This window comes from Passer domesticus, chromosome 1, assembly GCF_036417665.1.
Source record: "Passer domesticus isolate bPasDom1 chromosome 1, bPasDom1.hap1, whole genome shotgun sequence".
Taxonomy (NCBI): Eukaryota; Metazoa; Chordata; class Aves; order Passeriformes; family Passeridae; genus Passer; species Passer domesticus.
Window position 1 is genome coordinate 53,756,258 of NC_087474.1, and position 24,484 is coordinate 53,780,741.

Below are 24,484 nucleotides of genomic sequence, written 5' to 3' on the forward strand. Positions count from 1 at the left end.
TCATGCCTCTTCACATGGGACAGGTGAGGCTGTGAATCTTTCCTCTGCCACCATGGAATGCACTTGTCTCTTCATATCCTCACAATGGAAGAAGCCACTTCAAAAAGTAGCGGACTGACAAATAAAAACCAGCCAGTGCTACACATCCTTGAAACAGTTTAATAGATATTCTTCTAACACATCACCTACTGCAGTATTAATAGTGTCAAGTCACAAATAGAGGGTACTTGGTGATTTGAAGTCACATTTTATCAGGAACAAATGCATCAAGCTCATTAGAACAAAGCAGGGAAGGTCTCTGCTGCAAGGCTCTACTCTTAAAATACCCCCTTGCCCTTGCCTCATAGCAGAGCTTTTGAGAGCTCCCAGTCTTCACAGCAAGCCATACCAGCACCAAATCAAGGCAGAATCCAGATTCTGTTTCTCAAACCGTATTTGTCACTGTGACAACTGATTTTCTGCTCTAGCTGCATAGCCAAATCAGAGCTGACAGGCTAGCTAATACACTGAAAAGATTGATGTCTCAAGGTATTTTGGGATACATGGGCGTGGGGGGGGAAGGCAGGGCAGGTCAGACCTTGTCCTGGTAAGACAGTGAAATGCCCCCTACCACCCACCCCTAGAGCCTGTAACCTAGCTCCATCAGCACACATGGGGCAGTGCTCCACTCTTCCCTAACCCAACTTCTGAATGGCCAAATGACCCAAAGTCCCACCTGTGGGGAAGGCCCAGGAAGGACAAGGGGTATTTAAGGTATAAAATGAGGCCAGTGCACCCTTTGACCCTACCTTCCTCTTGGAGTTTGTATCTGAATGCTGCTGGAACGCAGTAGTTGGCTTTTCTAGATCTTTCATATGTGTGCTTTTCTATATATTTCCTGTCTTCTTTCTAATTCCCTCTTCTTGAAACATTTTGAGTAACTTTACATTGAATGGGTTTAAAATCTGCTAAATTGAATGGGCCAAATTAATGCTTTGAGCAGTCTTTAATGTTGATTGGATGTTGTACTAAATCTTTTGTCGGAATTCCCTGACTTTCTACAGTTTGCCAGTAAATTTTTGTCTTATTTTGACCTTTTGAGAATATCTGGTCAGTGTTTCTCCCATGCATCTAACCCAGGGTACACGAACCACTGTAAAGTCGTTTTATTAGAGCCTTACACACAGGTGCTTACGCAGATACAACAGAGAAGGAAAAGAGTGCACTGGCTGCCCTATGTCCAGACTGGACTATAGAACCTGGCAGAGTACACTTAAAGCAACCTCTGAAGCTATGTAAGATTCACTGTCAGCTCTCCACTGCACTTCCTCATGCATTTACTACCAGCTTCAACAGAAAACACCAATCCTGATATAAAGTACACCTGAGACACAAAAAAATTCAGAATCAAGTGGTCCTAGACACTCCAAATCCCTTAAAAGCAATGAAAGCACCACTTCAAATGTGATAGGAAAGTTCATCTCTATTGGTCAATCATCATTATATGAGACATTTCTAAAATGAAAAATAACAAACATTATTTTTACAAGAAGATGGTAAGTGAGCCAACTGGATAAGTCTCTGCTGGATCTGCTGTTCCTAAACAATGAAGGACTGATGGGTGTGTGACAGTTGGAGACCACTTTGTGTATAAAATGATATAGAGTTTTCGTTATTTGGGGAAGTAAGGAAAGGGACCAGCAGAAATGCTAACTTGGACTTCTGGAGAGCAGACTTCAGCCAGTTTGGGACACTGGTTGACATAGTCCATTGGAAGGCAGTCCTGAGAAAGCAAAGGGGTCCAGAAAGGCTGAACATTTTTACAAAAGGAAACCTTAAAGGCACAAGACCAGGCTATCCCCCATGTACTGAAAGATAAGCCATGAAAAAAAAAATACTGGCCTGGCTGAAAAAAGAGCATTGGCTGGAACTCAGGAAGACGGCTCAACAGCTCATGAAGAGTACAAGGATACAGGAAGAAAATTAGAAGGGTCAAAGCCAAAGTAGAACTTAATCTGGCTTCTGTCATAAAAGACTACAAAAGATGTTTTCACAAATACACCAGCAACAAAGAAGGGCTAAGGAGAATCTCCCTCCCTTATTGGATGTAGGAGGAAATGGTTAAAAAAGACAAGATGCTTAATACCTTTTTTCTCTCCATCTTTATTAGCAAGATCCATTGTTCTCCAGGTACCCTGCTCCTTGAGCTGAAAGACATGACCAGAAGCAGGGCAGGAGCAGAATGAATCTCCCATAATTCAGGAGGTAATGGTCAGCAACCTGCTATGCCACTTAGGCATTTGTGAGTCTATGGAACCAGATGAGATCCACTCAAGGGTACTGAGGTGTGGAGGCCAGTGGGCCAACAGGGAAAGAGTCCAGAACACTCCCTTGGAGGGAAAACCCCTCAAGCAATAACCACTGTTTTTAGGGTGAGGGAAAAGGCTTCTCCCAGCATGCCTTGCTACAACACGCAGATTCAATATATCCCATTAGCCCTTCCCCCTCACTCCGCACCTGTGCCCTCATCCCACTGGCCCACCTCTCAAAATCCATATATAAACACTTGCTTTCCCTGCCAGTGGCTCATTGTGCCTGGATCCCTTTGAGGAAGAAGCTCAATAAAGCTCTCCTTGGAACCCCCCACAAAGACCCTGTCTCTCCTTCTGCGTCGCCTACATCACAGAAAAGCTAAAACCACTCAGTGTGAGTACAGATATGCCTGTGCCACCAAGGTGCATTTTTCAAGACACTTCTTTGGGAAGGTCATGCCAATCTGGACAACTGCCCACCGTGACACTGAGGGAGCTGGTGGAAGAGCTCACCAAGCCAATGTCAATAATTTATAGAAATCCTGGATATCTGGGGAGGCCCCAGGTGACAGGAAGCTAGCAAATATGAAAACTATCTACAAGGGCTGGAAGGAAGATCCTGGAAACTACAGGCCTGTAACCCTAATGGCTCTCCCCACACCAGCCAAGGGCACCTGCACTGTGTGCAATGTCAAGGCTGAGAACATCATCCTTGACCGGCCACCAGTGAGGTGAAGCTGATCACCTTCAGTTGCAGCACAAATCTAAAGGACATGCTATGCACTTAGTTTTCAGGTGAGCCCACACTAGGGCCTGCTCAGGCACAAAAGGGCAGCCTTTGCTGGGGTGGGAATAATTCTTCAAGTTGCTTTTTTCATGGAGGGTGTGTGAGGACGGATTTTGTAGAATGGGAGCCAGCTGGGACTGATGTGGGGGGAACCAGCCCAACAAAAACAATCTGTGGAGGGTAGCAAAGGCATGTTTGCAAAAACTTTGGGCCAGCAACTTTCATTTGCAGGCATGGAAGGGCTTGTGATGCCCTACCCTGCTCTTCTGTCTTGGCCTATAATATTTTTTTTGACCGGTGCAGGAGTGGGGGCAGATAAAAGGCAGTGTTTTCCCTACTCCTGCATGGGCATTTTCCTTGAATAAGGTTGGGCCTTCTTGGGGCTCACTCTGCCCTCTTTCAGGATCAGGGGCTTTCTTTTACAACCTGAAGTTTGCCAACAGGAGTGAGGTGCTGGCAAGAAGGCAGAACACACTGCACTGGGTTCCACCAGTGCAGTCCCCACATCCTCAGGGATGCCAGGCAAGGGCAGCGTGCACCTGATAAGTTCCATCTGTATGTCACAGGAAAGCAGGTGTACAACCCGTCTGAGGGGAGGATAATCTTCCTCTGCTACCATGGACATCCAGTGATGATCTGGTCCCTGGGCATTCTGCTCTGTGACATGGTCTGCAGGTCCCATCCCTTAAACAGAGATGAAGACATTATTCTGGGCCATTATCTTCTTCCTGCCATGGGTGTCTTGAGCTGGTACCTGGTTTGCATCACAGAAGGAGTAACAGTGTTGGGAGACTACAGGTGGTATAAGAGCATCCTGTTCTTGCAGCTATGGAGGAGACTGATTTCCTATGGTTAGCTGAAGGAGCTGGCACACATCGTACCATCCTGCTCTCCAAAACAGAGATTGGAAGGTTTGGGCACAGCCTGGACACTGCAAACCCTTGAAAAGAGGGGACCATTGTCCAGCAGCTTTTTGACTTCTCTCCCCAGAGTGCCAGCACCTTGCCAAATGGTGTTAATCTATTTGTCCCTTCGACAGGCCATCATTGAAGACCTTTTCAACCATTCTTGGCTGCAGGACATTCACATACTCCAAGAGATGGCAAAGATCCATCCCTCTGCACAGCAGGATCCAGCAAGTAACAGCTCTACACATCTCATGGCATTAAGAAGCCAAGAAAATCAGACTCTTTCTCTGCAAGTGTAGCACAGAGTAGGGATCACAGCTGATGAGATACTTCTGCTAGTCCTGGGGGAAGTTGCAGAAATAGCTAAGCACTCTCCATGGTATTTGAGAATGGCAGTCCAGTGAAGTTTCCAAGGACCAGAAAAGGGGAAGCATCCCCACTGCAGATCCCTGACTTCATGGTCTTCCTGCAACCTGGCATCTTGTGGTACAACCATCCTTGGCTTGGCCACCAGCAGGGCAAAGGTGATTGACTGTGGTTGCAGCAACTTCCTTGAGGACAGTCTACACCCAGTTAAAATCAAAGTAGAGTCTACAGCTAGTGAGAGGGGGAATGCTCCTGGTCCCAGGCATTGCGTAGTCCAGCCTGGTTGGGCACTGGAGGTTCCCTGCTTTGCTGTGGTGCAGCAAGATTAATTTGTCAGCCAGTTGCTAGGGTATTTTTTTTCAGGGGAGGGCATGAGTATTGTGAAAGGGGAGCTAGTTCCTAGCCTTGCTAACAGCTTTCACCACTGACCCTGGCATGGGCTGGGAGAAGCCTGATTAAAACATTTACCCCCAGGGGTAGCAGAGGCAGGAGTTCTGAATCCATGCACCAGCAAGTTTGCTTTGCAGGCCCTTGCAGAGGGGCTGGGAAAGGCAAAGTTTTTTCCCCACCTGTGGGGAGGTTTAGTCCTTGAAGATAATGCTTCAGTCCTCCTCAGGCCTGTGATACAGTGATATCAGTATAACCCTACATCCAAGAGCCACTAAAAATTGTCCCTGTCACCTTGCAACCACCAATAAAATTACCTGAGTAATACAATTAAACACAACCTACCCTTTTTTCCTCAACCAAACTGCAGGTGAACTGACCAACTGACCATTTTACCTTGTAAGTGTTCCAGGTTTTTGGTTTAAATTTACTTTCATGCATTTGTTATTTGTTTTCTGAAGGAAGATTCTAGCTGGTGCCTGGACTGCATCAGGAAGTGTCGTGACTGTCTGCAGAATGCATTCACTGCCAGTGCCACCCTAGCAGGTACACCTCCTTCAAGACGGATGAGGAGGACATCATTTGGGATCAGCTTCTCTTCCAGCAGCAGGTCTCTTAAGGTGGGTACCTGGCCTCACTGCATGGGTAGCATAGTGGGTAGCAGAAGACAGCAATGGGCACACATGCTTCCCCTCACATTTGCAGGTGTGAGGAGGTTGAGCTCCTGGTTAACTGGAGGAGGTGCCACTAGTCCTGCCATCCTGCTCTCTTTTAGAATGAAGAACTGATTGGTAGGTTTGGGTGCCATTCTGAGCACGGCCACTAACATGGCTGGGCACTACAAATGGGGAAGGGTGGACAGGAGCCTGCTCCAACTGACCTTTTTCTGGTTTCTCTTCCCAAAGAGCCAGTACCTCACCACAGCAAAACAGCATCACTGAGCCTATCAGTTTGGTGGTGATGTTTATTTGCTGTCAAAAATATTTTTTTTGTAAGAAGAGTACTTCTTTTATCCTTTTCCAAGCTTTTTATCTCCTTCCTCTAGGATAATTTTTTGTGTCCTTTACACACAAAAAAATTGTGCGTTTATTGGAATTGGATGGGGGTTAAGCAACCAAAAACTATTTTTTAAATTTTTAAGCATCAAAAAAGGAAACAACAGCTCCTGTTGTTTCAAACTGGAGGGGCTACTTCAGTGCCTCTAACTGCCACTCAAGCACATACCTTACCTTTTTGGTGCTGCTGTCTGTCCCCTAATAACACACTCACCAAATCTTTCACCCAGCCCTAAGAGCCCTCCACAGACCAAACAAAACCACATAAACTTGAGGGAACGACAAACCATGCTGGGTGTTAAAAAGACATGCCCTCAATAAAACAAAAAATGGTATTATGCAATGTTAGTTATCTTTTATGCCTACCTTGTACTAACCTGATGCCTTTTTGTGTCCAGTAATTTGGTATAACCCTACATCCAAGAGCCACTAAAAATTGTCCCTGTCACCTTGCAACCACCAATAAAATTACCTGAGTAATACAATTAAACACAACCTACCCTTTTTTCCTCAACCAAACTGCAGGTGAACTGACCAAATATAGTAACTTCTTCCATAAGCTTTTCAAATTACACCTAATGCTTGTATTTTATTTGGCAAACAAGCAATGTGTGGTCTCTAGCAATACTGGTACCATCATATTCTATTCATTTGCTCATCACAGGTACACTGTTCTCCAGTTCTGATGAAATAAATTGTGCTTTGGTAAAAATAAATTTTTAAAAGCTTTCCATATTGCTATCCAATTGTCACTCAATTATTTACAATTTTTTTTTCATGCCTATACTGTATCAAGACAAAATAATAATGCCTTTTTTTTTTCTTCTCCCTTCTTATTGCTTTTCAAGGTACCTCCCATTGGGAATCTTGTTCTGGATATTTTGTTGAATTTGTTTTCATTTACTGGTAGCAAGAACTTGGGAATCTCTTCAATTAATATGCCCATGCTAACAGAACTGTTAATAACTTTTCTTTAAAAAACTTCTAGAAATCTTGATTTTAAGAAAGGATGTACGGATCCTTTATCTCTACCCCAGAAAAAGTTTTTATCTGACTCTCACAGTTTCATATTGAAGCTGCAGTTTTCCCTGTGCCATAAAATGTCCAGCTTCAATGGCGTGGTTTAGAGGAAGTGAATGAACCAAATAAGATTTTAGCAGAGTTTTGTACATACTGAAAATCTTCATAGTATCCATTTATCTTCAAAATATCTATGATTAAGAACTAATCAAGAGTTAAGAGTTTCTACTGAATAAGTACACAACAAAAAGCAAAAGTTAACAGCACAGACAATGATCTATGTGATCACCAAAGTGTATCTCCTATTTAAGTAGATCTGCTATTTACAAGGTATCCCAACAGGGAAGGAATTTTATCTGCCAAGTCCAAGAGACATCCAGAGACAAAAAGCTTTTGTTTTGAATTGTCAAGATGGCTGTTCTTTGAAAACCGCTCTGGTGATTGCAAAGATCCTGAAACCTGTCTTGCTTTGAGAAATACTCCCAGAAGAGTAGCAACTTCAAAGCAGAAAATACCTGCTACAAGTCCAAAAGAATGATTCTTCTCAGACCAAGGTTTCTTCTGGCCTCAGGAAAAGTTCAACACGGGGGCAGTGCCACTTCAAACACTTCAGAATTCCCACTGCAAGTGCTACTGATGTCCTACTTGTGATATGCCAGCTCAAAGAGTCAAAGTTCTTAACAGTATTCACTGTCTACAGGGAGTATGCCACAGACAAAAAACCACGCCATTCCAGAAAATACCTTCTTCCTTGTGCAGCTCCTCTGCTCCATGGCAGTACAGTCAAACAGTAGTAACTAGTAACTAGTTTAAGAAAAAAAAAATTCAAACTCTTTCAAAGGCAGAAAGATACTTGTTAAGAATATGAAGATCAGATCTTACTATTCTACAGATTTTGCTCTGTCCTGTTAGCATCTCTGTATTCAAAAGAAAACACAAAACATCCAGTTTTAGTCAGTAAAGTGTCCATTTAATAAACTCCTTAGCCACATTTCTCACCCCCTTCTTCCCCTCCCCATAAAATTTCCATTCGCACTTAAGCAGATGACACAATTTGATGGTGTACAACTGCAGTTTTTAAATTTCTGCTCTTAATGCTAAGAGTATCAGGGGCTAGTATTTGCCAAAATTACATAGAAGTCAGATGTGCCCATGCAAAAGAAGCCGATCTTTATATACAGTCCCTATTTTTTTCTTATAAATTTAAATATTTTAAAAAATGTATTTTCAAAATGTATCTTAAAATAAAATGCTTTCTGGTTCCAAAGGTTATTTCAACAATGAAGACTAAATTGCACCAGATAAAAGGCACTTGTGCTGTGTGATGTCTTAGGCAAGTATATGTTAGTTTCTTAACAATGTCTTGAATTCATGCAGCTGTCTCTGAGCATCAAGCCATCAAGCCTCATTAAAGCAGCCAAAAGAGATCGTGAGTAAACTTGATTCCACAGTTGTAAAAATATACAGCATTGTGCACTGTCTTTGACTCTAGAATCAAACACTACTGAAAAACTGCTGTCATTCACATGAGAATTCAAACTACATTTCATTCTCTCATAAATTACAAAAAGTATGTCATTTAATTATGAAACTAAACCACCAGTGAACAGCTCAGTGTTCAAATAAGTTTGTGCCACTGAAAGTCTGTATTTATAAACAAGCTAGGGACTAGTTATTCAAGGAGCAGTGCATTATATTTTCAATTTCCATTTCACTGTTGAGATAAAAGCGCAGTCCTATTTGCCTTCATCTTCTCCAGCCTTTTCATTAAATGGCTATTGGTCATCTCCATTTCTTCTATCTTATCCAGTGCTGTTCTTAACTATAAAATGAAAAAAAGTTATCACTTTAGTTTATTTGGACTTTGTGCTGTTCTCAAGCTTGATAAGAGGAATAAAAGTATTATGTTTCATAAGAGTGCCACAGAAGATATAACTTCCATTATTGCAGGCAGATGAAACAGAATTAAACTGTTAAAAATAATTGTGAAGCAACTGAAACATGAAGTGTATTCATTCTAAAAGAATTAGGTGCCTGCAACCTCCCATTACATTAAAGCAATTTACCTAGAACAAGGTAAACTACTCTCCACCATTATTACTTGCATACAGATACGCATTCCCATCACAGGTAGCATGCATCATGCTAGTGATGCAGCATCGCTTAAGCAAGAATGATCAACAGCTCAGTTAAACGCAGCTTCTTCCCAGAATCCTGTGGGATCCAAGCTGGAAAATTCCCAGGCTGTCACTTGACATAGGGACCGTTCATCTCTCTAGCAGTATTTTGTAGGACTACTTTAAAATATTACAAGTTATCATATTTAGAAAAAAAAACCCACTTAGATGCTTCCTTTCAAGGAAGTACAGCATTGAATCATAGTTAGCATTACTTTAACATGCCAGATATCTTCTGAATGTCATATTGAGACTTGAAGGTCATATTAAAAAACAACTAAAAAATGTATTCGAAGATTACAAAAAATCAGAGCTTGGAGGTAAAAGACAGCAGCTTAACACAGAAAGGAACATACAGCTGGAAAGGAAACCAAGTCAGTTACCTCTCGCTGAAGCTTCCTTTTTTCAGCTTTGAGTTCATCTTCTACTTTTTCTGCATTTTCTGCTGCATTTTTATACCTTGCAACCTGTCCCTCAAGGCGTCCAATCTGTAAACCCAAACAAGACAAAAGGAACATAACTCAGGTGTTCCACCTGGAGTTCACCTGCCACCAGCTGCTCTTCCAAGGACACAGCTGAGAAGACAGAAGGTTAAATAATTAAGCAGAGAGAGAAGAACTGGAATACAAAATCTCAAGACTTGGGAAACACATGGGATTAAAAATGAAAGTGGAAAGTTGAAAAGCAGAAACTGTATGAAAAGATGCAAAGTAGAAAGCAGACTGTGAACTGTTATCAGGACATGATGAAAGAGGTCTTGAGCCCAAGCACAGAGTTCAGCAGTAAGGAGAGGACTTGAGACAAATCCTGATTGCAACCTGCAGATGTTAAAAACCCACTGGCTGGATTGTTCTATGTACAGCTCCCTGCTACCCCTAAATCCACATGATAGGCTACTAGACTGAATCTGTGCAAAAGAGAAAAGATACGCATCTGTGATTTAAATTACAATCTTTCATTTAATTTTTTAGGCAATAAGCTGTAATTAAGTTCCTAAAATACAAAAGTATGGCAGATTATAAAGAATTGAAGCTACTAGTTCAAGAAAACCAATTCCTGTAACTTAATGACTCATAAGAAAGTTGTACTGTGGAAGGTACAAAGTTTACTCTCTACAGTTATACACCTACAAAAACAATCACACTTTTTAAGTCAATAACATGGTTTTATAGCTCAGTACTGTAAGATTTTCTCTTATGGTTAGGCTGTGCACAGGTATTTAATTGTAGGAAATATGAATAAAAATTGGTGTCATTCTATGTAAACTAAATACCAAACAGTAAATTAAATTATGAAATATGCTTTCATAGTTTTTGTTGAAAAAAAAGTATTGCAAAAGTGTGCAGTGTAATAACAAACATGAAAAAAGACACTTACATTTTGTTCCAAAGTAGTTATATCTTGTTCAGCTTTTGAAAGCTTAAATTTGTATTCACTTATTTGTCTGTTGGCATCTCCTAGATGAAAATTGACATGAATATTAGTCAAAGCAACTCTCTAAAGTAGCAGTTCCCCTTTTAATTAAAATTAATCAAAAAGACCATTTTATTGAGAAGTCCATACCCAGGATCACAAAGAGGTAAATGTTCTTGCAGCAATCTACAAGAGTATGGAAAGGAAATAATTTTCTTTTATTTAGAGAACACAGCTACAGTCTCTATTAAGTGTGCATTAAATCTCAGGCGCACCAATGAGATACACACCTTTTAAAATACATGTTTAGATCAGCAAATTAATTCCTCAGAGATCAACATAATAATCAACACACACTGCAAAATGCCAGACCACAATAAGCATTGAGCAGCATTCAACTTAACATCTGTAATAATACTTGAATAAGGAGCACAAGGCTTGAACCTCACTGACAAACTCTAAGGAGATTTGCAAATTATTTTGGTGTTACATTTGAGCTATCACATTGCCAGTGCTTTGTTCATATTCATTAACACAAGCATACTAAATGACAGTCTGTCAAACAAGTTTTCAGCTGAATAGCTTGCTTGAAATGAAAAGCATCTTATGCTTCTATGAAGCAACACTAAATATTAAGTTAAATAAATTTTCATGTTTTGCTTTGGAACAGAAGTCTTCTAGATTAGGTTTCTATATCAAAGATTGATTGAACAAAATCATCCCACAGAATATGTATTTTAAAAAATCTTATCTGAGATTCTATTGTCTAAAAATTGTATCCAAGTAGTGGCACCCACTCTAGGCAAGGTTATCAACTGAAAAATAACTGAAAAATAACCAGAATGTTGTTCTTCAACACTAAAAGAAGCAGATTTTTAAGGTACTCTGCAGTGAGAATTCCATGCAAGGACATATACCAGCAAAAACCTATCTGCTCAACAATACAGTCACTCACAATACCAATAGTGCACAACAAGAGTAGTTGGAAGTCCTCTCTGCAAGAATAACTTTGAACAGTAACCATATACCTACTTTGCATTTCAATTAGCTGCAAGTCAGAGCCATTCTCCAAGTCTATTGTATCTGGATTCATGCTATCACTTTTAGAGTATTTCTGTCGTTCTTCTTCTAACTGCATCTTCAGTTTTCTAACCTGAAAAAGGAAGTGTTTCATTATTAAAAAAAGACTCCCAGAAGTTCAGTAGCTGTGTATCTAAATGTTAAGTGGTAAAAAGGCAATGGTAAAAAGGCATGTCATCTACTGAGATGCCACTGGCTGAGAAGGTTCTGTAAACAAGAATTGCAAAGTGATGCAGGGGAGTCAGTCCCTGAAGTTTGTGGCTGTAGACCCCCATTCCCATCACTGGGCAAGTGCCCTCTGCATGTCAATGCACAACCCAAGCCCACCAGTTTGGTCAGTACTGCAGGGATATCTGTACACTGCAGGAGCACCTTGTAACTAACACAGCTCACTTTTCAAAAGAGGAGATGGCATTAAAGTCTGTTTATGGATTTCTTCTACTGTGTATGTTTTCCACTCCAAACACACACAAAGATATTGAACACTATCCTAGTGAATTTACAGACAATAATCCATGGCTTTTTTAGGGTGTCCTTTCTCATACTCCACCTGGGAACAATAGTCCTAGGCAAGCCTGTAGTGCACAGTAGTCTTTAATAGCTCCATTTCATGCTACAGCAGCTGTCTCTCAGTTTTTCCAATAATCAGGGAACATAGATTTCTCAGCTCTGTGCCCTGTGTATGGACATTATGAAAGAAGTAGGGGCTACTTTTTGGACACTCTTATAAAAATATTGTTCTGCGGATTAGCAGCATGTGAGTTAACTTGCAAAACGCCCATTCATGATACAAATCAAATATATGATCAGTGATTTTTAAATTATATAGTGATAAATGTGTGCTTACATATTTTTATATATTCAATACTATAATTTATTGGCAGTCCAAAAAAAATCTATATTATAATTGAGGTTCATTCACAGCAAACCCAAATGTTGACAACAATGCTTTACATTTGCAATGTCTTCAACTAAAAGAACAAAAACTGTAGTATTCTTAACAATTGCTCAATGGCTATATGTTTGCTTAAGTCCTTTCTTCTCAAAACAAAGGTGTATTTAAACACTATTATTTTTAATATTAATTTTCTCTGAGTTACCAAAATGATCAATGAAATAGTATCACTCAGCAATTTTGAAGAAAATGCAACTTGAGCTTATGAGAGTGTAGTTGTACTGACTTTAATATTTATGCATAAGACAATTGCACAGATAAAAGAAAAGAAAATAAAAGAAAGAGCTTTAAGGATATGCACTAATAGTAAAGTCAGGAACAAGTTAAATTTCAGTTAACCAGCTACTGAAATGAAGTTTCTTTACCAACCGCGATCAAAGTCCCATGGATAAGGACAATAGCAAGAGGAACTGCTAATTCCAGATAGTCACTGAGGTAAAAACTTGAGTATTTAATTTTGCTTTAGTGCTTACGTATCTGATTAAGTACTTTTGTGCTTAACATTTGTTTATTGCATATATATAAATAGTCTTCAAAATGATACACAAAGTTGTACTTCTGAAATGAGTAACTTATTTTACCTGGGACAGTAATTCCTCCTTTTCTCCAGCCAGTTTTCGTAGCCTGATATCTAAAACCAAAGAACCCAATTAAAAATCAGAGAAATCTGTAACTAAGAATGTTTTTCATAACTTTTTGTTCCATTCCAAATGAAATGCTCATCAAAGCTAACAACAACTAGGACCACAAAACTTTGATATCTCACTAATAACACAACAACCTCCAGTTAATAGCAGAAAAAAGGGAAAATACTTTATTCACACTGTTTATTAGTATAACAATTCTAAAAGCAAGACCTCAGAGTTTATCAAACAGCAAAAGAGTTTAGCAAATATTTCTACTTAGTCAAAAGATCAGTAATGACCACAAGCCATTACTACAGTCATGCAAACACTGTGCTAAGACTAGAGCAGCTCCCTTAGAAATTGTAACTGACAGAAATGAAGCATAGTAACATTTGTATTCCCCTGTGAGTGAGCCACAGCAGAAGTATGTATCAAGTGTAATTTATGTCAATACAAAAATATGTAGTATAATTCAATTATATAGAGATTCAATTTATGTATCATTGTACAAGTAAAATTCAATTATATAGAGATTTTTTTCTACGTGTTAACAGAGTTTTACAGTGGGTTGACCATGCATACAACACCTTGCTCAACCTAAAGATAAAAGCAAGTTAAAATAACTTAATCCCAAAACTCTCAATTAGTGTGTCTGTTGTCCCTATCATTTTTTGAATGACTTCATTTTTTTAAGACTTCTTTTTCTAATGAATGTGATGGAAGACTGCACTTGATGTTCTTTCATTGATTACGTATACTTCTAAAGAATTATTTTCATGAAACACAATTGAAAACATACTAATCCAAAAAATGACATTTTAAGCAAGATGTATTCCATCAGTATTAAAACAGGAATTGGACCAAGAGAACTAATCAGTTTCAAACATCTAAGCACATATTATTTTTTCTTACTCAAAAGACATCTGACTTTTTACTCAGAACAAACAAAAATTAAAATCAGTCCTGAAAGTTGTGTAAGCATATATTCCAGAAGCATCACAGGTGCTTGCATATGCAAATGTAAGTCACACCCACTGTGAATGAGAGGAAACAAAGCCCTCAAAAACTCTATAAAGTGTGCTAGGATACTTTTACCTAGTGGTCCTTCTCCTGCAGATTCCAAGACCTGAGCAGCTTCTTGTGATACAACTGTTATTGTACCAACCACTGATTCATGGTTTAGATCACCATTTGGTGTACCATCTGGAATTATAACTAATCCATGTTTCTAAAAATACAAAAAAAAAATAAACTAGTCACACTACAGAAGTGCTAAAATACAAATCAACAGATAAGTTTTTAAAGAGCTTTTCAAATTCATTGAAACAATTAGAATGATATGAACCATTTGTCCTACCCTAAGGTCAGGTTTTCAGAGCGCACAAGAATTCTTCCTCCTTTTTATTGATGTTGATTTCATGTCCCATTCCTGGATTTGTTACTATAAAGTAACTACTACCAACATACCTGTCCTCTCTTCATTGTTTCCTTCAGGTCAGCCAACTCCTCTCTGAGCTCATCTCGCTCATTCTTAATGCAGTCAAAGTAATCTTTCTGTCTTTCTAGGGCCTGGACTCAGGCAGATAGCAAGAAAAAGAATGGCACAGAGAAAAAGCAAATGACAGACAGCAGAAAGATTTTCTACAAGTAAATACAAATAGCTCAATACAAGTAAAGAAATTAAAAGCACTTTTTAAATATGTAGTGATATACGTCTCTGCTAACTGCCTTCTACAAGTTGCATATCTAACTTCGTGTTGCATTTGTTATTACTTTTTTCTTAGATTTTTGAGAGGTTTTTTTAATCCAGTGAATTCTATTTTTTTGTAGATTTTGATAAACTAAATTGAGTACCAAAAGAGTAAGTGATTCTTCTCATACAGGCACTCTGCAGCAAGAAATAAAATCTGCTGAAACGTAAACGGCAAAGATACTAAAACAGTACATCTATTGAACTAATTTCTCTGCCTTTTATAAGGTACAGAAATAGAAATCATACATCATGGAAGACCTTGAATGTATCCACTCATGAATACTAGTTTATTTACTAGTTGCTTAAGGGTTACAACACTGTTTACTAAACCCAAGGGAATCAGTTTTAGAGAGAAACAAAAACAGCAGCAAACACTAGCACATTTTAGCACAAAAAAGTACAGCAGCTGGAAGTGCAACATGGGTGTAGATAGGTTTGCCTAGCTAAGCTGGAGAAGTTATGTGGTAGTTAGTTGGACACTTCTACTTGACTGGGCAGCATACAATACTGCATGCATTAAAAATAATCCTCACCATACAGCAAGTGCCAAAGTATACACACATTCTGGCCAAGAAAATAATCCAACTAAACCTCATCCTATACATGAATGTGTAGGAATGGAGTGATACTATGAAAGAAATGAAGGTGTGTACTTGCCTCATGTAAATTCAATATACTGAATTTTAATAATTATCTAGAATCTGTATACTAGAGCACTATTCTAAAGCATTACTCAGTTTCAACAGAAAATTTTGACAAGTGCTGTTACACTTGATTTATTCATATGTAAATGTAACATATAAAATAAAGGCAATTCAACATGTGTAAACAGTAGCTGATGTCTTAATTTAAAAATCTGTAAGATGTCCTTTTCTTTCCTAGCACACACTAGATCTCTACTTTATAAATAGCATGAAGAACCTTAATCATGACATAATTTTGTGCTCTACTTAAAAGACACATGCATCTTTTTAATTTTTGAAGAACAGTGGAAGAGATGGAAGGGGAAGTAAGCTCACCACTTGAGAGAATGGACACAGTGGCCCAGAATCACAGACACAGATTGTGTGTACTTGACAGTGACCTGTGATGATGTTGACCTTCCCCAAACATATTTTCTATCCTTACCCCCGAATAATACAAGTGTTGGAAATCAGAAAATTCTGATGGGGGAGGAAGTGAAACTGATAGAACTACGTATTTCTACCTATGTAGATCTAAGTCATTGTTATTCAAAACCAGTAAAAATCCTAGTGTTTGTACACTCATGGTTTAATTTAATATGACATGGATTTTGCACAAAATCTACCTCTGCAATTCTTCTGTTGGGGCAGGAAACAGAAATCAGGACAACAAAGTTCTACAGACAGATTTTGCCATACTTATATGAGCAAAATCTGATAATATGCCAGAATCCTGAGACATTTGGAATCCTTTTTTCTAAATATTCCAAAAGCCTTCATAACTTTTATACCAAACTCAGAGTTGCCGTTACTAAATGAAAATTTGGAGCTACTAAACAGTAGAATAACTGTGTATTTCAGGAATATAACATAATGCTGTAACTCAGTGTCCTCAAACTGATCTAATTTAAGAACAAATATAACCACAAATTTCAAGCACTGTAGAAACAGGACAACATATGAAGGCAGGTGTAAAACAAACTTGTGCTATTTTGTTCTGTTTGCCTCCCTTTCTTTTTCTGAAACAGCTAAAATGTCTTATATACATTGTAAAATTTGGTTACAATTTTAGTTAAAAACTACACTGTGAAGTTTCACGGTGACATCTAAAGCTGCAATAGCGCAAAAATTAGCAGTAGGAGGGAGAAAGGTTCAAAAACTGTGAGCTAAAAGTATGTAAATATTTAAAGATATGAGAAAGAAAACAGCAGCATTTTTACATTTTCTTCTCAAAGAGAGTTCAATTTTGAGAATTAAAAAAACCCCAAAAACTAACTAGAAAAATAACCAGTTATGGTGTTTACAAGAACACAAACTGGCAGGGCAATTTTGGCTAAAGTAAAATATATCTATCTTTCTTGTCATTCTGGCTGGCAGGTATGTTTGAATATTGGATATACTCGTATTGATTCTGGCAATGTATTTGAAAGAGCACAAAAATATTGCACAAATTGAGACAGTCCACTATACAAATGTGAGAAATAAGTATGGAAAGGATAGGGTAAATTAAAGATAAAAAGCCTTCAGAAGAATGTTCAGAAAACTTTAGAATGTTGAATTTTTTTATGATGGAAGAGAAAGACCGAAACATGAAAAAAAGTAAGACAGCAGTTGAACAGTTTTTGAACTGGCCACCACCAGTTAAAAGGCAGCTTTTCGAGGTGACTTGAACTCCAGCAAATAAAACAATTTTCAAAGAAACCTGTATATATTGAAATATGGTATAAAATTCAGGTAGAGAGAAATGACCCCTGAGCTGTCAAGAGGCAGACAATGCCTTTTTAAAGACTTTCTAATTAACTCTCTATTGCCACCAGGCAATCTACTTGTGTCCCAGAACAGCCACAAGTTCAGAGACATGTAGTCATCACCAATGACTCCTTTCTGGGACTTCTACCTGCCCAGAAGCAAAGCTGACAAACTGTGCCTGACCTACATTAGCTGCATAGTATCAGCACAGTTCTTTCTGTACCACTCTCCTTCCTACACAGAAACCTTACGGATGCTCCTCAAAAGGTCACCCACAACCATTGTTTCAATTACGATTCTCAATACCCAAAGTATTTAATGTGTCATATCACAAAACCAGCTTGCTTCAGTGTTGCATCCAAGCTAACCAATTACACAAGGATCAGAAGTGCAATATAGGAATGCGCAAAGAACTCAATTCAAGATCATATCTTTTACCACTAGGCATGCCATCAAAAATTTTGCAAAAAAACTGTAAATTCGTATGTGTAACAGTTCATGTTACAAATTTAATTAGTACTACTTATCATTATTCAAGTAAAGTGTGTCTCATTTTCTGAAGAAGAGAAAGACTGCAAAACATTTGATTCATATAAGCTGGGAGTGGCCTTAATTTCTTTGAAATACACAGAATTCCTTGGGGTGTTGAGGGCATCCATCTACTTCTAAATTTAAAAAAATAGCTTTCCTTCCATATTGCATTCATACCCCTATTTTTTTATCTTTCCAATTAATTGTCTCCTGGAGATCAAACACTTCTTTGGTTATGAAGTCTATATTCTCCTGCATACGTTGATTCGCCTGTAGTAAATAGGATGAGGGAAGAATAAAAGAGGAAAGAGAAGTAAGGAAATGGAAAAAAAAATTCCAAACATTAAAATAGATAAAGAAAACTAAGTAATAAAAGTCAATCAAAGAGTTTATGAGCATGAAGTTACAGAAACAGCGTGCAGTTTAATGTAATATATTTCTCATTAATTCATGCAAGAGAATGGTATTTAATTCTATTCAATCACTGTTGTTGGGAAAACTTACTGCAGCTAGAGTTACTTTTCTTGGGTGACTGTTCCCACTGCAGTCTGTGGATCAAAACAATTTCCCTGCTGTACTTTCCAGATACCTTCCCCTTTGGAACTGAATATTACTGTAAATAATTGGTTTGATTAATTTTTTACAAAATAAAATAATCTTCCTGAAAGTATAAAGAAGGGAGTTTGAATCAAACATCCAGGAAGCAAAAGACAATTGCTGACTGCTTTCTGATACCATATGAATACGTATCAAGTGTAGTCCTACTTTTTTTAGCTGACTATCACAGCATTTTGTTGCTTCCCCTGCAAACATAATTAAATGCTTAGCTATGAAGATGACTTAAGAATTTTAAGAGCTAGAGACAATTTTTTTCCTTCTTAAGAGTGAACTTGATTTTACATCTAGGAACAGAAGACAATGTCTTTCTGCAAAAAGCTACGTGGCTTCAGCTAGATTTTCTGTTAGTGTTAATAGATAGGAAAAAGACACAATAGGTGGCAAATACAGGTCAAACCTTCAAAGGGACTGAATGTATTTGTGACTGTTTGACACATGCTATAGCCTACCAAAGTAAAGACTCCAGAAAAATCTACTGCATAGTCTTAGGTCATATACTCAAACCCCACCAAAACCCCAAATATGCAAAGCTGTTCTTTAATTCTCAGTGAAGTCAAAGATAGCAGAGCAAGCAACAGACCCACAACAGAACTTTTTAGGGCTTTTGCTTGTCAGCATTTATGCTAACTCAAAATGCTGATACTTAGGATAATCTTAATCCTTTTCTTCTCCTATTAAGTCATATCAACTCCAGTTCATGAAGCATAATACTTCTAAAACAGAACTAGGACTTTACAGAAACCATTTTGAGTTACAGTACCTACCACCTAGAGAGCATAAGAAAGTGTGAAGTGAAGAAATAAAGGATCAATGAACTATTACACAGCTTTTGAAAATGACAGTAGGAGACTTTGGCCTATACTCTTAAAGATAATCAATTTTTACTGCAATGAAGACACAGTGGCAAAATTATGTAATAACTGAACTACAAGTTCCAACTAAAATAACTGGGAAATGGACACCCATATACTGCTGACAATATACATTCATATATATATAATCTATATATATATATATATAGATATCTATCTATCTATATAGATATATCTATCTATCTATATATATATCTATATCTATATATCTTTATGGACTATTTTAAAATGAAGACTGATAATAACTTTGGGATTTCAGGGCAGGTGGGTTTGTTTCCAGAAACAAAAGGGAAAAGGGGAAAAAGAAGCAGGTGAGAGGGGGAAAGAACACACTGCACATCCAGCAACATAGTTGTGGCCCAATAACATGTTGACCATGTGTGTAATATGCTTTTAGCTATGGAAAATTATTTTGGCCACACAAATATTAATTCTGCCCTCACAACAAAGAAAAGATACTAGGAACATTCATGAGAGAACCACAATTTCTCACAAGAATTAAAGGCTTTGCAAGATGTAATACATTTGAAAACCTTGCAGAGACATTTCAGCTTCATAAATTCAGGAGGATCAGCAGCTTAAATTCTACACACTAAACCAAGGTAAATTATTTCTTAATAATGCAAGATAGTATTTAATCCTGTTTTGTGTATGATTTCCATTCAACTCTTACACCACATTTAGTTGCACAGGTTCTATCCTACACTCATATGAGCATACCTCTATCAATTCATCTCTCTGTCGAAGGCCCTCTTTAAGTTCATCCAGCTTATGCTGCAGAACACTGCAGGTGTGTTTCTGTCTTTCCAATTCCTGTATTAAATAAATCAATTATTTATATTTATTTTGAGTTATGTAAGAAATCGCTGCATGGATTTAAGAAATTATACCTAACAAGCAGTTAAAAGACCACTGAAGGGGTCTAAATAAGTTGTCCAGACACTTACTACACAGAAGATTTTATTTAATAAACTGTAGAGAGAAAAAATTCCATAAAGACTTATGCCCAATACTAACAAGTAAAGCTACACTGAGTATTTTCAGCTATTCTTAATAAGTAGTCCAGGTTTCTGTACTTTATAATTAGAAAAAAAATACCTTTGACTTCTCTTCATTCTCCCTATAGAACTCTGCTATCTGTTCTTCTTTCTCCTCAATAACATCCTTTAAAGTATCCACTTGGTAAACCAAGTTGTTTTTCTCGTTGTCTAGTTGGGCATTGGAAACCATAGCTTTCTTGTACTTCTCTTCAACTTCAGCTAGTGAATCCTACAGATAGCAGAAAAGTTCACATTAGTCTAACTTTTTGATGCATTGTTATAACATTAAAATACCACCATAATGTTAAAGTATGAGATATTAGACATTAAAATTATGCAACCATTTTTGTTTCTGAAATATATTCTTCAGAGATACCAAGTAACAGTTTAGGTCTATTATTCACCTTCAGTCATAGACAACAATGAATAGTTACAAAAAGCATGAAAAATACAAGATAACATTCCACTTGCATTTTCTACTCTGCCACACTTACAGCAACTCACAGGGATACAGTAGTAACATCACAGCTTCACATTCTAGTGAATACCATGTAGTACGAATATCAGTGTTCTCAAGGCATGCATGAGAAAACAGTTCAGAATGAGGCAACAAATCGAACAGAGAGAATGTGGACAATTAAATCAGTAAAAGAGACGACAAAAATAATTCCAAGAGTAGCTTTAACTTAATACTCACTGTTTAAGTAGCATTGTATGACCTTAGATTTAAATCTTTAAGACAGCCACATGATTCCAGTAAAAAGGATTTGCTATTTAAACAGGTATTTTATCTTTGGTTTACTTACTAATTTTTTTTCAAAAGCATGTAACTTGTTTCTCTGCCTGAAGGTGTACATGCCTTGCTATATAGCCTCTTAAACAAATCTCTCCCATTCACCGTTTTATCTTGTTTTAATTATACTTGGGGTTTTTTTGTCAGAGTTGTAACAAATATCAACCATTTAAATACTTAGGAAACTATCACTCCAGGCACTTTTAAGCATGCCTTTATTTCAATATGCATTATATAGGGGTTGGGACTACAAGATCTTTAAGGTCCATTCCAACTCCTTAACATTCTATGATTTAAAAATAACAAAAATTTATTTTCAGACTCCTAATTTTAGAATTGAAAAAGAACTATTACGCCAATCCCTGGAAAAAGTAGATCTAAGCCCTACTACAAATGTCTTTGTACTTCATGTAATCTGTTCCTTGAAGGCATAAGTAGCATTATCTCAATTTTTAAATATTTGTATTTTAACAGTAGAAGCACTAGCACAGGAAGGGCATGAAGCTTGGGTTTCCAGAAAATAGAGCCCTACAACTAATATAATAAGGTGGCAACAATGTAAGTTTTCTAGGAAAATACTTAAGACTGCTATCTGTTAAACAGTAAAATTATGCAATCATTTTTGATTTAGAATTATAGTCATGTCTTCTCTTTAGAAATACCAAGTCACAGTTCAATATTCCGTTATGAGAAAGCAAAAAAAATTCCCTATCCCCAAACACTATTCCACGCACTATTCCACATTGTAAATCTCCAGTTTGGGAAAGCTGTCCTTAAGAGTATGTATTTCATCTTTTATAATTTTATCATAATCACATATATTTATTTCACTGAATTCTGGAAATCTCTGCTAGAGAAATATAATTTTTTGAAACCCCAGAAAAAATAATCACAGGTCAGAAGAGACAAAACAGTGTAAGTTGTGAAAATATAAGACAAGTACCATTATAGTCTAGGAAGTAGTAGCAAACAGCAAAGATGACTCAGGATAAGAAAAAGGAAAAAAAATATATATAAACATAAGCGTGTGCAAGTAATTCTTAAGACTAAAATCGGAGAAAGCATTCTTTTTGTGATGCTGTAAATACAACAAATTTTGTAAAGATTGGTAAAATAAAATGCTAGATAGAGCTAGAAAACCTAAAGACTTTCAAAGAATAATCCAGTTTAGTGTAAAAAACCCCGAAGTATTAGGATTATAATGAATGCTGTAGTAATTTCACACGGAGGTATGACATGTAACAAAAAAAATGTGACTAGAGAAAAAGTCCAGTTTGATCACTTTGATTATTTCTGTAAATGTGGTGACTGGGGTCATGTGGTAATTTAGTTTAGCAGAGATCTCTGAATGCCAGCTGGTCCAATCTCATAACTAAAGAGGGTCAACTGAGATCAGGCTCCTCACAGCTCATCTCCATTTTAATTATCTCCAGAAATCTAGACTGCAGATGGTCAGACTTGCTGGATGACCTGCACCAGTGTTTGACTTTCCTTGTGAAAACCCTTTTTTCTTGAGTTCAAATTGGATTTTTCTGCTCCTACAACTCAACTTTTGTCTGTTTTGTCTTTCCCTTGCAAAGAAGTCTGCCCTCTCCACAACCTCCTATCAGACACACTAAAACAGCAACAATATTGCCAACCACTACTTCAAGACTTATCAAAGCCAGTTGTCTCAGCCTCTTACTGTATGCCATGTGTTCCAGGACTCCAACCTTAAAAGACAAGACTAGGCTGGAGCTTAAAACATTGCATTAGAATGTCGTTAATTAAAAAAATAATGGCAGGGGAGGATGAATCTGCGGTTACAAAAGATTGATTTGGATACTCCAAGTGAAAACTGCTTCTGAGAGAGAAGCTAAGTTATGTCTAAGTCTCTATTGGGTAAAAAAAACCTGAAACATTGCAAAGACTTCTTTGCAACTGTCTTCTTTTCAAGTATTACACATGTTCCCCATGATTCAAGAATTCCATGCAGCTTCAGGGAGTCTTCCAGTTTGATTTGAAATAATTTCTGAAACAGTTGAAGGAGGCTGTAGAATTTTTAAGGATGAAGCAGTGGGAATGGGATGGAATGAAAACATGTAAGGCTCTGCATATAACTGAAAGCTATGAAGAAACACCACCCACAACTTTATCAGCAAAGTGCTATAAAACTTAGCTTGCTCAGCTAGAATAGGATGATTCAAGCTAACAGACATCAAGAGAGTGCACTGTTAACAGCATAAAAGAAAAATTTTGAGGAAAGAAACAGAATTCCTTTCCAGCCGATTCAAAGAAATACATAAAGAAGCAACAAAACAATCAGACGGAGACAGCAAAATATTTGAAGACCTAACTAAACCAGAAATAACAACATTAGAATTTATCCTGCTGTTTATACTGATACCCAGTATATTTGTAGGCAGGTAAAACCCACGCTTTTAGCAGCATAAGGGCAACCAGAGAGCTCAGAAGGTAGTGTGATTACAAATCCCTATTAGTCCAACACTGGAAAAAACCAATCAACCAAAATCCCCAACATTTAAATGCAGTGTAAAGCAGGTATCCTGGTAACTCTTCTATAACACACACAAGACAAAACTGATCAAGTATAAGTTGAGAAAAAGGCAGTACCTTCCTAATTAAAAAAAAAGTTCCCAAAAGAATCTTTATGGAATGTGAACTAACCTAGGAACATATAATTCAGTATTAGCAGCAACATAAATGCAGTTCAATTCTGAAAGCCAAGCACAGATTAAGATTTTACTATTGCATACTGTGCTCTTTGGTAACTGTAATGGATTACAATAAATAACAAGTCAGAACAATAATCATAACATGCTTGCAAACACATAAAAGAGTGAGAGTTAGATCCATTCTGAAAATGTGAAGCAGTCTCACATTACACTTGATCTATGGCTCATACATCTATGTCTAATAATCCTGTAATCTACTACTCTTTGAAGTCCTTTTAATATTCATATGTCAATATAACTAAACCAAAACATACTTCACCTGAAAATATTGTTATCAGGTTTAAAGTTTCCTTTAAAAGTAAAGTTATACTCCAAAGAGGAAATAACTTCTGCTACACTAAACAGCTCATATTACATATTTTCCCCTTACTATATAATCTAATATATTGTTAAATTGAAGAAATTCAAGTAAGCTGATAAATACATCACTGTTACATACTCTAATACAAGAAGCATTCATTTAATTCAGTCTCTAGATGGATATAAAACATATGAAAAGTTCTCTTTACTTTTACATTAAACCATTCATAATTAGACAATAGAAAAGACAACACAACAAATATCCTGGAAAAGACTTGTAAGCCCCATAATTTTTTGAATTCTCTATCCCTTCAATACAAAACAGTGAAAAGAAGGATTATTTTA

General features: G+C 37.3%; 1 protein-coding gene across 26 annotated transcripts in view; it reads right to left on the reverse strand.

Moving 5' to 3' along the window:
- Positions 1 to 7,762: 7,762 nt before the first annotated feature.
- LRRFIP2 (LRR binding FLII interacting protein 2) overlaps positions 7,763 to 24,484 on the reverse strand; it is a 50,505-nt gene continuing 33,783 nt past the window's right edge. For 16 of the 26 annotated variants that reach the window (XM_064421056.1, XM_064421068.1, XM_064421065.1 and 13 more), the window contains 10 exons: positions 20,370 to 20,540; positions 19,992 to 20,084; positions 17,959 to 18,051; positions 14,533 to 14,634; positions 14,161 to 14,293; positions 13,021 to 13,070; positions 11,437 to 11,557; positions 10,369 to 10,448; positions 9,375 to 9,479; positions 7,763 to 8,636 (listed from right to left, as the gene is read on the reverse strand). In XM_064421056.1, coding sequence (XP_064277126.1) covers positions 8,526 to 8,636; positions 9,375 to 9,479; positions 10,369 to 10,448; positions 11,437 to 11,557; positions 13,021 to 13,070; positions 14,161 to 14,293; positions 14,533 to 14,634; positions 17,959 to 18,051; positions 19,992 to 20,084; positions 20,370 to 20,540 — 1,059 coding nt within the window. In that variant the 3' untranslated portion in view covers positions 7,763 to 8,525. The remainder of the gene's footprint in view (positions 8,637 to 9,374; positions 9,480 to 10,368; positions 10,449 to 11,436; positions 11,558 to 13,020; positions 13,071 to 14,160; positions 14,294 to 14,532; positions 14,635 to 17,958; positions 18,052 to 19,991; positions 20,085 to 20,369; positions 20,541 to 24,484) is intronic. The other 10 variants (XM_064421087.1, XM_064421105.1, XM_064421186.1 and 7 more) reach the window with 3 other exon arrangements.